At 38.2% G+C, this 13,294-nt stretch overlaps 1 protein-coding gene across 15 annotated transcripts in view; it reads right to left on the reverse strand.

Moving 5' to 3' along the window:
• The window catches only part of Setd5 (SET domain containing 5), an 89,823-nt gene that overhangs the window by 37,414 nt on the left and 39,115 nt on the right, over window positions 1-13,294 (reverse strand). For 4 of the 15 annotated variants that reach the window (XM_037204280.1, XM_028863888.2, XM_028863886.2 and 1 more), the window contains 13 exons: window positions 11,542-11,734; window positions 11,163-11,268; window positions 10,628-10,836; window positions 10,231-10,289; window positions 9,615-9,793; window positions 8,632-8,670; window positions 5,845-6,087; window positions 5,198-5,346; window positions 4,693-4,810; window positions 3,876-3,985; window positions 3,130-3,379; window positions 2,349-2,453; window positions 1,018-1,275 (listed from right to left, as the gene is read on the reverse strand). In XM_037204280.1, coding sequence (XP_037060175.1) covers window positions 1,018-1,275; window positions 2,349-2,453; window positions 3,130-3,379; window positions 3,876-3,985; window positions 4,693-4,810; window positions 5,198-5,346; window positions 5,845-6,087; window positions 8,632-8,670; window positions 9,615-9,793; window positions 10,231-10,289; window positions 10,628-10,836; window positions 11,163-11,268; window positions 11,542-11,633 — 1,917 coding nt within the window. In that variant the 5' untranslated portion in view covers window positions 11,634-11,734. Of the gene's footprint in view, window positions 1-1,017; window positions 1,276-2,348; window positions 2,454-3,129; window positions 3,380-3,875; window positions 3,986-4,692; window positions 4,811-5,197; window positions 5,347-5,844; window positions 6,088-8,631; window positions 8,671-9,614; window positions 9,794-10,230; window positions 10,290-10,482; window positions 10,524-10,627; window positions 10,837-10,931; window positions 11,069-11,162; window positions 11,269-11,541; window positions 12,070-13,294 lie in introns of those variants that run through there. The other 11 variants (XM_037204283.1, XM_028863896.2, XM_028863890.2 and 8 more) reach the window with 9 other exon arrangements.

Consider the following 13,294-nt stretch of genomic DNA (forward strand, 5'->3'; position numbering starts at 1 on the left):
AGCATTCTAAATGATAATGGTGAAAAGAACACACACATGTGCACATACAAACATGTAACCATTCACACATAGAAATAAAAAAAATCTGAACTGGGCATGGGTGTCACCTATCTTTAACCTCAGCACTTAGGAGGCAGAGGCAGGCAGATCTCTGTGAATTTGAGGCTAGCCTGGTCTACAAAGCAAACTTTTTTTTTTTTTTTTTTTTTTTTTTTTTTCTGAGATGGGGTTACTCTGGGTAGTTTTGATGCCTGTCCTGGATCTCACAATGTAGACCAGGCTGGCCTTGAACTCACAGACACCCACCTGGCTGTCTCCCGACTGCTGGGATAAAAGGCATGCACCACCACCGCCTGGCTTCAAAACAATTTTTAAAATGTAATCTTTAAGTGCAAAATTTTATAGACTTATATCACCTAAACAGACCATATATAAACATTTGGCTAAGTTACTTTAGTTACTAATAAACAAATATAAAATAAAAATAGGTCAGAAGCTAGCTAAAGATGACTACCTGATAGAAAGCTTCCTAGCAGGAAAGGCAATTCTTGTTTGTTTTCTATACTCAGAGGTTTTATGTTAAGCCTTAGTTACTTCTAGGTCAGGGAAGAAACAGACAGGCTTAGAGAAGCCCCTAAAAGAGGCATGTAACTGAGCTATTCAGAGTATTCATGAGAGAAACACAATGATTTGCTTTCTTCCCTTGGGGTTGGAGACTAAGCTAGGTTAGGCCTTCTGCATGCTCAGCAAGCATTCTTCACACTAAGCTACACCAAACCCAGTATCCAAACCAAATGATTCTATGAACTCACCACCCTGCTTATCTGGGAGACAGTTAAGTGCTGAGGACTTTGTCATTTAAATTTTGACTTTACCTGCACCCCACAAATCAGCTGTTCAGATCAAAATGGCTTTACTTATTCTGATACAGAGCCAAGTTGAAAATAATTTACCATTCTAAAAAAAGACAACTGACGTTATAGTAGACATACAGACTGTAAGAGTTTTCTCTCTTACCCCAGTGTGGGAAGACCTCCTTGTATTCACACCAGTGCTCTGTGGGGTGCTTGGGATGGCAATATTTGAGATGGGGTTGCTAACTTCAGACTCAGGAGTTGCAGTTTTTGTCTCTTCTCCAATGGCTGTCTCTGAACTGCTGGTAGTAATCTCTATGTCTGAGTTGCTCTGTTCTACAGGCTGATCCCGCCGTTTCTTTCTTTTCTCTAAATTTTCAAAGGCATGCATGATGGCTTCAACCTTCCTATCTTCCCGAGTCTAGAAAAAAAAGAAGGAAGGTTAAACCAGATGTAGGTGCAGCTATTTTAGAAGCAACCATTAGTGTAGTTTATAACAACTTATTCAAGGTATTATTAAGGTAGCACATGCATTGCTGGACAAAATTTCAAAATTTTATTTTAAATATAGGAAACAGTTGTAAAATAAAGCAAATTCAAAAGCTAAAAATTTTAAAAACAGCTGAGCTACACCTTGACATATTTTAGTATATAAAAGCAACCACAACCAATTTCTGTCCTATTTTCAGAGCTCAAAACGAAGTAAATTGTCATTAAACTTTTTCTAAGCACAAATAAACACACTTAACAAATTACTTTAATCTATTTGACAAAAAAAGTAATGTGGCTTAGATATAAAATATGCCCCAAAGGCTTGAAAATACTACTGGGAGGTTGCAGAAACCCTAGGAACTGGCACCTACTCGGATGAAGCAAGCCAACAGGGGTGTGTCTTGGAAGGGCATATTCTGTTTTTGTCCCTTCACTCTCTTTTCCCTCTGCTTCCTGGTAGCAATGAGGTAAGCAATTTTTCTTTGCAATGAACTTCTGCTGTCCTATTTCTGCTTGCTTCTAAAGCAATGAAGCTGGCAGATCTGAACTAAAACCTGTGAAATTTAATTAAGCCCAAGTAAACCGGGCTTCCTGTAAGTTGTTTTTCTTACACATTTCTGTCATGGAGATAAGCGGGCTAACAAAGTTGACTTTCTCCCCATCCTCCCAGGAATTTGGGCTCGAAATCGAGACCTTGTTTGTGTACAAAGTTACTGAATAACTTTGCTATCACCAGCTCTACTTGATCTTGTTTTTAAATATAAAAATTAAAAACAAAGCAAGAAAATTCCTAATCCAACTAACTCTGGTCTTCTTCACCAAGTTTTAGGAAAATCCAATTGTTAGAAGGGAATATCTTAAAACCATTATTAGACAGTTACCATAAACTACTGTGTGTGTGCCTACATGTAGAAAAATAAGTAAAAACTATAATGAAGTCGACTTTATGGTAAAATCCCAGAGTTGGGAGAAATGCAGAAACAACTACTGGATGTTACTTACCCTCCTGCCATGAGCTGGGTTCTCCTGGTCATCTGTAGCCTCATCTTTTTCTTCTTCTTCTTCCTCTTCTTCTTCTTCAGGTTTTTCTTCTGGATTGTCAACTTCCTTTAAGACAGAAGCACTATTAGATTATACTCAAGCTCCAAGAAACATCAACCTGCTTTTTATTCTGGCATCATTACTTTCCCACCCCTTTCTATGCCCTATGCTAGGAATTAAGCCCAGGTCCTTATGCTGAGCAGACAGTCTATGAATCAAAGGATGCTTTATTTTTGTTTGTACATTTCTTGAGACAGGGTCTTATTATACAGTCTAATATGGCCTCAAATTCTTGATCAAGCCTCAGCCTTATAGATGCTGGGATTATTATGTGTGCATCACCATACCAGGCCTTGAAAGGACAGTTCTTGATATTATTATTTTTGTTTTCTCTCTTTTTTTGAGACACGTCACGTGTGTGTGTGTGTGTGTGTGTGTGTGTGTGTGTGTGTGTGTGTGCATGTGTGTGTTTGTTTCCCCCCAAGACAGGGTTTCTCTGTGTAACAGCACAGCTGTCCTGGAACTCAGAGATCCACCTGCCTCTACCTCCTGAGGGCTGGTATTAAAGGCATGTGCCACCATGCCTCGGCTTGGTCTCATGGTTAATATTATAAAATGAAAAGAAAACCCAAATAAATATATTCATGTTGATGTAAATAGCATAAAATGTTTTAGTATGACGTTTCTAAAACAACTCATGGCAACCTGAGTTCAGACATCTCTACTTGGCCGGGGAGATTACCTCATGCTCACTGGAAACAGTTACTTTTTCTGGAACTTCTTGTGGTTGTGGGTTATGATTCTCTTCTGGAGCCTCATTTTGTTGCTCCATTTCCAGCTCTTTCCGCCGTGCCTTTCTACGTCTGGTTTCTGCTCCAATAGTGGGAAAGCTAGGAGGTGGTGGGAGTGGCAATTCTGCAGCATTGGGATTTCTTTTCTGTATAGGGCAGTTCCGGTTTCCCTTGTGACATGCACAGTCCACTTTGTAATTACTGTGTCAAAGAAACAACCAAATGTGTCTCAATGTCTTGAAAACAGAACATTATGGCATATCATCCATTCACTTTCTGAAACATTAATGTAGTAATTTCCTCTGATGTTATCTTTGAAAAACTTAGGATAGGTATGATATTTCAATAAATATTGTTTTTCTGTGTATCTCTACTTGTAACCTATGTACAGAAGTCGAAAGAAAGCAAATCTCTACTGAATCAGTTCTCCCTACAGCCGTTTTTTTGAGACAGTGTCTAGCTGGCATGGAACTCCCTCTGTAAACCAGGGAGACCTGGAACTCATAAAGATCCACTTGCTTCTGCCACCCATGTGCTGGGATTACATAACTTCTAGGCAGAAAATACATTACTTGTGAAAAGAATAGGCAAAGCAAAAAAAAAAAAAAAAGGGGGTGGTGGTGGTTGAAAACAGACTTTTTGAGTTAAAATCTTAACATTCATTCATTCATGCTTGGAAAAGTTTCTGATGTCTTACCAGTTACTATATTCATAATCAAATGCAATGGTGACCTCAGCATCCTTGGTGATCGCCGATACAGCATAGATACACAGGTGAATCATCCCATCTGCAATCATGTGTCTCACCTGTGTGAACAAGGTATCATTAGGCTTGCTTTTAAGACCAAGTTTTCCATTAAGGGGAAAAGTTTGTGAGTCAAATAATTCTGCCCATTTTGAGTAGTCTGTTATTTTATTTAATCCCATCATTTCATTTGAAATTATTTTAAAGTAACGAACAGACCATTAGACTTCTTCAAAATGAAAAAATCCAATAATGTTAGAAATCAGGGTAAAATCGTTTTATATTTTAAAGATTATCTGCATTCTGCTGGAGAATTACATTCCCTTAGCTTGCAAACAAAGCTCTGTTAATCTTACTGCACTTTCTGTGAATGCATCAAATTTATGAATTTTAGAAATGCCTAGAAATTCTTACAAAACACTATTTTCCAAAATCTATAAAAGTGAAGACAAATGGCTTAGCTGGACCTAATAACAACTACTACCACATGGCCTTTTCTCTCCCCCCAGTCCAATTTATAGACTTTATCTATCCAGTTTGTCTTACTTCTTACAAATACTAACTTGCCTCTTCTCATTTCTGTCCTCGCTAAAGAAATGTCCTTATCTCCATATGGCACCATACTTCTTTTTTTTTTTAACCATTGCATTTAAAGATCATACAACTAATAACTACAGACCTTAATCTGGGTGAAGTTTTCAGATTGTTTCTTCAGTAAACGTGTCCTTTGGTGGTTCCATTGAAAGGGAAGTTGCTAAGGATTGCTTACCTCTGCATTTGGTGTACATGATCTTCTGATGAACCGAGCATCATTACCGAAAGTACGAGCATCCACACACATCTCTACACCATTGAATTTTGAGTAGAAGAGCACAAAGGGATATGGTCTAGGGATACAATTAAAATTCCTGTAATTCTCAACACAAACAAAAAGGCCACCCCACGACTACAAATGTGAATCATATGCTGACACAATAAGGAGCAGTCATTTGCAATTCCTAAGCTAGAAAATACCACAAACTTGTCTGCTTTTCATTAAAGAATAAACACAAAGCAAGGAATGCTGGGCTTGGAAAGGAGTCATCACCACTTCATACACTAAACATTTTGCAGATTTATTTGCCCTTTGGTACCAACAGCAGACAGGCATGAGCTTATTTAATCATTAGCTTTTCCTCAGAAGCAGCCCATCAAGTAGGATGATTTTCAGAGCAATACTGACTGGTCAGTGAGAACCATACAAGCCCTCAGTGCTCAATGAATGACGTTCTTACTTTTTGAAGAAATGCCCATTGACCTCAAATTGTTGTCGTAACATGACTTTCCCACGATATTCTATTATAAGAGTGTCTAAAGCCAAATCTCTTGCAGCCCTCAGGATTTTCCGGTGCTTTTGAACACGAGTGACTCTCCCCAGCTGTAACTGAATAAAAACAGAGCATTAACATTTAAGAATAGCAACAGCAATGTGGTAAAAATTTACAATGTTTTGTAACTGTGGAAAATTTTCAGGTTTTATCTGTGTGTTATAGCTTGGAGATCAGAAAATTTTCATTTTGACATAGCTGAATCTTCCCAGGACACATGGTCCAACTAGTGATACCAGAAAAGGCAAGACCAGAGAAAAACTTACAATGTCAGTGGAGCTGTATCTACTCTATGAGATTAGTTTGATTAGCATAAATCTTTTGTAATTCCTATCTAGGCTGCATTAGAAACTTCCACCTCCTTTATTAAATAAGACATTTCTAAAATATGTACCTAGACAGTTTAGTTACTGTAATCTGATTTTGGTCAACAATGATCAACAGGAAGGTACTTCATTTATTATTCTATAAGGACCTATAATTCCAACTCATTCTTGTACTTTGGGTACTAAAAAATCTCAATCTTTTGGTGTCTTTAATGCTTTAGTTCTCACCTGCATTTGGGAACCAATTACTGTATTATTACAGGCCAGTTCAGTCTTATTTATAGTGTCTAAAACAGCAGGTTTGCCCACAAATTCCTTGTTAGAATGTAGATGTTGCTCAAGAGCATTCTGTACATCCGCACTATACTGATTAGTGAAAGCTTCTTCATACTCATCAGTCCATAGTCTTATTCGATTTTCCCAGCCCTCAGTGGTATTTTCATCTAAATTCTGTGCTTCAGAGGGAGAATTCTGTGGAGAACAAAGATCAAGTGAATTAGTAAGAGACCATTCATGAATATGGGGGGCAGAACAAGCAAGACACTTGTTTTCACATGGCAACTGGCATGTTATTATAAGAGCAATGGACTAAGAATCAGGGGATCAGGATTCTGTTGCCAATGAACTGTGAGATCTTGGACAACTTCAAGTGAGAAAACGTGTCTGCCCACTTATAAAGTGAGAAATTAATCTAGTCAGTATTTTCACCCATTACTGACTTCATGACCATTTTAAGTCATAAAAATCAATTTCTTCATATCAAGATTTATATCAAATTCCTAAAAAATTCCATAAAAAAGCAAAAAGAATCTTAAGTTGTTATAGTGCATAAAATTTCAAAATAGATTAATATTCAGCTTTGTTAGTACAGCATTACAAATGGTTTGTTTTTGTGTTAGAATGATTGTGTTTTTGTGTCACCTATTATTTTCATTAGCAATACTAGTTTATAATCTTACCACCCACAGGAAAAATTACCATTTGGGAACATTGCTAAATGCACTTTGAATGACGTACTGTCATCCTATGTCATCTATCATAAAGAATTATCCAAATGTGAAGAAATATCAGTTAACTTTATTGTTTTATTTTTTATATTTTTATTTTTTAAAGATTTATTTATTATGTATACAGTGTTCTGTCTGCATGTATCCCTGCAGGCCAGAAGAGGGCACCAGATCTCATTACAGATGGTTGTGACCCACCATGTGGTTGCTGGGAATTGAACTCAGGACCTTTGGAAGAGCAGTCAGTGCTCTTAACCTCTGAGCCATCTCTCCAGCCCCTTATTGTTTTATTTTTAATATTTATTTTCCTGGTGTTCATGTGCCACAGTAGTCTAGTGGAGGTAAGAGGACAGCTTGAGCAAGTTAATTCCCTTTCTGCCACGAGGGTCCCAGGGATCAAAGTCAGGCTTGTCAGACTTGACAGAAAGTGCCTTTACCTGATCAATAAAGTACCAAAACTAGTGGCTAAGAGTTGTGACTAGTGGGAAAGCTCTTGACTTTGAAATTAAAAGCCCAAATGCTGTTTTCTATCCATTCTCATAGCTCATACTTGGATATTTAGGCAAGTTCTCATGAACTGTGAGGACAAAATTTAGTAACCTGGGGTTGGGGATTTAGCTCAGTGGTAGAGTGCTTGCTTAGCAAGAAAAAGGCCCTGGGTTCGGTCCTCAGATCCCAGAGGGAGTGGAGGAGGATTTAATAACCCAACTAAAATTATAAAATCATTAAAGTAAAAACTTTTTTCTTTCTATTTAGATTTTAACACACCTCTGAGGATATGCTGAAACTATAAACAAAGTGATAGTTAATGTGAACTTTTCTGAAAGCAACAGATGCCTTCCTAAAGGTTTTGAAATTCTGGAGTTAGTTTCAGTAATTATCTGATAGTAGAAAAAAGGCTTTACAGTTGAGGTCTACAGTCAGCCCCCAAATTCCAAGTAGGTCCTTCTTAGTAAATGAAATGAGAAGTTAAAATAAATTTGGCTATGCAAAGAGATCTATCTCATTAAAGAAATGATTATAAATGTGTTACAAAACACAGCTCAGGCCTCTGAAGGTTTTGTGGTTGTGAAAGTTGTCTCCTATTCACACAAGAGGTGAGACCTTCAAATTTCAGGTCAAGTGTCACTTGTATCACTGATAACATCAACTGGTGCTCCAAATAAACACAAAGTAATTCCAATAAGTTCATCCTAACTTAAGATGTCACCGTGTATGTAATGGTCAAACTAAGAGATTTAGGGATATGCATACTTAAAAGAACCAAACTACAACTTAAATTCAAACTAAAGATCTTAAATCCTAAATCACTTATAAGTGAACACGGAAAAGAAGACACGAGAAAGCATAGCCAAAACTCCTTTCTGTTAACTTTTATAAACCAACCAGTACAACAACAAAAAACAAAACCAGCCAGTATCTAAAAAGCACATTACTTCTCCATTCTCCAACTCACTCACTCTCTCTCATACACACATACATACACACACCAAGCCACATAAGCCCTACTATTTGATAACTAGTATTATATAAATCTCCACCAAACAGATATGACAAAACAAAAACCAAAAAGTGCTATTTCAATAAGACTACCTTATATTAACAACACCAATTTCCTGCTAAGGAGTTATCCTTCCAAATGGTGATTCAAAGTCCACATATTGTCAGGGAAGGTTTACAAGAGAGCCTGGCTCATCAGCTGAAAACACCTCACTCCTGAAGTTGAACCCAATCACAAGAATATAACACACTACCCTCATTTGGTTTAAAAAACTGTGACTTACCCCACAACAACAAAGGCAGCTAATGAAACAGAAATGTGAAAATATTTCACAAAATAGCCAAGAAAATCCATTGTGGAGAAAAGCTCTATGAAAACTGAATAGCAACAATTACAAACTCATGAAAAGCAGACTACAAGATTCTCAGATCATCAATGCCAGGAAAGAAGCCTACCAAAATGCAAGACCAAACATAAAACACAGCATCAGGGAAGGTTACCCCTTACCTTCATCCGCAAAGACTTCCGGGATCCCTCTTGAAATGCCTATCCCAAAGAGGAAAACAGTAGAACAAAACAAAACTTGGTACCAAGAATGACAGTTATACCCATGAGACTAAAACTAAGGCACTAACTGTCCTATTTTCTCTGTGTAACCAATACAATGGTGTATCTCAAACTATGATCAAGAAAAAGGACAGTTCAAAGGCTAGTGAATATAGATATGAATTCCAACACTTTGGTGGAACTAGACAACTAATACGTAACTAATACATAAGAGCATGTACCACTTAAATACTATACATACCCTTGACAGAAAGTAATAGTTAAAATCCTTAAGTTGCAGATTATCAGTTTTGAAATTAAGAAGGAAACAAAGACCAATCCCCTTTACAAAGGGTGGGCAAGTGACCTGGGAGCAACCAAGTTGCTGTGATGGGAAAGAAAGAATAGAAAACACGAAAGATTTCTTCTGGAGATCTTTTATTTAAGAGTATAGGAAAGTGACCAAGACACTAAGGAAACCGAGACCATTCAAGAGATGTTTTCTGATTTTTGGTGTTGTTTTGTCTAGCTGCAAGGACAAACAATCAACCTAATGACATCGAGGCCAGCCATGTAACCAAGAAAAGAACTTCAGATTGCTTTGGGGCAGAGAAGTAGGGAGATGATGTAAGCATTGTAGAAGCCTAGACTTGAGGCTGCAACTCATACAAGATTATACCGGGTAGGGCTGGAATTCCATACCTGGGCTGGTGTGTGGAGTAGAAGAAACTGAGACTATGGTGATGGTCAGGTAGGTTAGAAGAGAGTCTGGTCTATTTATACATAATATAAACCAGTTTATTTTTGAGAAATAAAGTGGCCAAACACTGGCATCAAATTTCTTTAAAAAAAATTAAGTGTATTCTTGTTCAAATATTTGAGCTATTTCAGACATACTTCTATTCAAGTTTTATTTATTTGTTTGTTTGTTATGTTTTGCATACCTTAATCTTCTTCGTCTTTGGTGCTGCACGACCCTTTTCTGGACTCTTTTTCCGCTTCTTGGGTTTGGTTCTTCTAACAGTTAAGGTGATGCTTGTAGGTGTGTGCTGTGTTGCTGTGTACAACACAGTGGAAGGAGAAAGCTCCTCATCCCAGCTTTCTGTTGCACTGCTATCCCCACCTGAAATAAGATGATTTCACAGTTCAGGTACTAACATCAACTTCCTCCCTTCCATGAGTATCACATCTAGTAAGTCATTACTTCTACTGTAACTCTACATCTATTAAATCAACATAGGCCCCATCTTTCTTCTGAAAATAAGATGTTGTTGTTGACGACATTAAGTATAAGATTTATTCTGTATTCCATCTATTTTTTTCCCCTTCAAAGTAAACTACACTGTTTTTTAACTATAAATGAATAACTAAAAGAAAAGGGAATACATTTATTTTTGGTGCTCACAAAGAATAATTTGACAGGTACAGGTCTTTTATTTCCCAATAGAGCTATATAGTGCCTTTATGGGGACTTCTTTATGTGAAGATAGTTATGTACTATAGGAGAACATTTAAATCACAAAATAGTCAAAATGTGGGTTTAACCCACCTTCTGCTCACCTGATATGTTGTCCTGCTTCCGCCGATGAAGTCTAATAACCTTCCCCCTGCTCATTCCCCTAAAGAGGGAAAATAAACTTAAAGTAGTCCTTCCAGCAGCATGCAGCACATCACATCATACATGGGAGAAGTGTCTCTGCATATACTACCCCCTCCCTCCCACCTACCAAATGTTTCCAGGACATTAAATTTCATATCAAATTCAATAGCTTTAACATCAATCTCTCATTCCTTGTTGTCAGCAATTCTCACCTAGTGCAGAGAATTCGAGCCAAGGAGCACTAAGGAATCATCTACATTAACAAACACAAGAAAGAATACTTTGAGCTTTTCCCTACTGATAAGAAACCCTAATCCCAGCAACCCAGGTTTGAATTTAAACAGAACAGGATCTTACCTGCACTTGTCACAGTTGAGAAGGAAGCCATCCTGAGAAAGACCACAAGGACACCAGGTAGGAACAGTCTCTCCTTCAGAGTTCGGGCTGTCTCCACAGCGTTCCTCTACGGGCGACGGCAGGCCATTCAGGTCAGAACGAGGGATGATCGTCTGGACAGGGGGAGAAGCAGGAGGTGTCGGAGGAGGAGGGGCTCCGTAATTATGATCCTGAAAATAAGATTTTTTAAATCAACAGTGTCCAAACACTGGCCCCTCTCTCCCCTAAAGTATGGTACATATGGAAAGAAAGAAGAAAGTAGTACCCTTTGTTTTTTGGCTTCAACCAGGAAAGTGATAAAACAAAATGCCAAGGTCAACTGGGACATAAAAACAAGAACAATGATGCAGGGCTAGACGTCCGCTGGAGGCAGGGAAGTGCAAAAGGGGCAACTTCGTCATGCTGCATATAAACATTTCAAGAAAGTCACAATGTATAAGAATGGATTACACTCCAGGAAGATCACTGCTCTGGAGAGAAACAAGTGCATACTCACAGCATAAGGCAGTCCTCGACACCCATGCCTCTGAGTGGTCCCATAATTATGAGTGGAATACACGCTCTTCTCATTAACTGCTGGACTAGCCTCCACAGATTCAGGGCTGCACAAAGGCGAAAAGCAACGCATGATAGCATAACACCTACTCTTCCCTTAAACTACTAGTTCATTTCCCATTCTAACCCCTTCTCTTTCCACAACCACCAGCCACTAGAATAAGAAAGAACTTTAGTGAAAGTCTGTTTAACATAACTAAGCCTATAAATAATAGTGTTATTGAATGTGGATTTGTGTGTAACATGAAGCCAGTACAGGCAGATGTCTCAAGGCAGGCACCTGGGATACAAGGTGTCCCTAATGACAAACACAAACGTACCAGCAGAGCGGGGAGTTTCCCCTAGAGAAGCCACTCTGGGCTGGTTTAGACTCAGAACTATTCTTCTTAATTGGATCTCTTAATACTTCCATGAAACCTCACATGACATTTGCAGTGAGTGAGATGATGAAAGTGCCTTCTGCACTGCCCCAGGGACCAGGCCCTCTTCCATTCACTACCAAGACAGGATACCCTGAAGAAAGTACAGGCAAAAACAATGGCATCTTATATTTATCACACCTCTCATCTTGAACCCCCAAATACCTTTCACATATTAAAATTTCTCATCCATCAAGGACATGCAAGCATATTCAAGGACACAATTGTTTAATAGCTGCATGACGATAACAGAACTTCAAAATAATCAAAACTTAACTTGGGAGTTAGATTTGTTTCATGCTACATAGTAACTGTAGCTACCATTATGAATCGCCTATTACTTGGGTCTACCATGTATTAATTCATTTAATATCTGTGATTATTAAACACAGTAAGCAGCATTCCCGCCCCCCTTTTAAATAGATTTATTTATTATGTATACAGGGCAGAACACCAGAAGAGGGCACAGATGTCATTACAGATGGTTGTGAGCCACCATGTGGTTGCTGGGAATTGAACTCAGGACCTCTGGAAGAGCAGCCAGTGCCTCTGAGCCATCCTGCCAGCCCCAGCATTCCCTTTTTATAGAGGGAAGTGAAGATGAGGTGGTGAGATTATATGATTTTTTTCCAAGTTGATATGCTGATAGAGCCAGGATTTGAAACAAAGATGTCTGACTCCAAAGCCTCTTCTTTCCCATTATGCCTTGCTTGAAAGCAAGGACAGCATTTTGTCTGTAAACTGCATTTGAGGCCTTGCTAACCAGGCTCATTGAGAAGCTTGGGTTAGTTTTGGTTTTTGTTGTATCCTGGGCAAGTAGAAAATTAACTGCCCAGGCACTAATTTTTTTAAATTAAAGAACCAAATACATTCAAAGCAATAAATTTAACATAAGCTTTACTTGATAATAAAAAGGCACCCATGGCGAAGGCTAAAATAGGTTTTAGAGAAGAATAAAATAGGTTTGTTTGTTTACATCAACTTTACTTGGTTAGGTTTTATGGACTTTTGAAGAATTAAAGAATGTAATTGTATGACTTGGTGGAAGTGAAATGGATTATCTGTAATGCATATTAATCAGAACAAAGCTTCACCCATTAGCAACTCCAAAAATCAGTGTTAATGCAACTCCAGAGATCAAAGGGTTTTAGGGAATCAAATAATTCAGTTTGCTTCAAATAACCACCTTCCTGCTTCAAGATATAAAAAAACCACAACACTGAGCAGGAGTAACGCGTGTAATTCAATGTAGCACATTAACTGATAAGTGAGGGATAAAGTAAGACTCTGAGATATGTATCAAACTCACCTAGTTTTATGCTCCACAACTGTGAGAAGGGGTCTTATTAATAACAGCAAAGGTCATTTCTAGGTGAGGAACTTAAGACAGAGGGAAGTATTCTCTGTTAGTGAGGTGCATGCACTTTAGTAATTGACAGGGTCTTCAAAATGGGAACTGGCAGTGGGAGTGGCTGGGAGGGAAATATATCAAGAATGCAGGTCAGTATTCTTGAGAAAAGGATGATCTGAACATGGGTCACTGAGGCAACTGGGGGGTACAGGTAGGGTTTCCTAAATGAAACCAAAGGCAGACAAGCATTAATAAAATGAAGGTAGAATTTAGTTTCTATGATGGACAGTTAAAAGAAAGTAA

The sequence above is a fragment of the Peromyscus leucopus genome, chromosome 3 (genome assembly GCF_004664715.2).
Source record: "Peromyscus leucopus breed LL Stock chromosome 3, UCI_PerLeu_2.1, whole genome shotgun sequence".
NCBI classification, from domain to species: Eukaryota; Metazoa; Chordata; class Mammalia; order Rodentia; family Cricetidae; genus Peromyscus; species Peromyscus leucopus.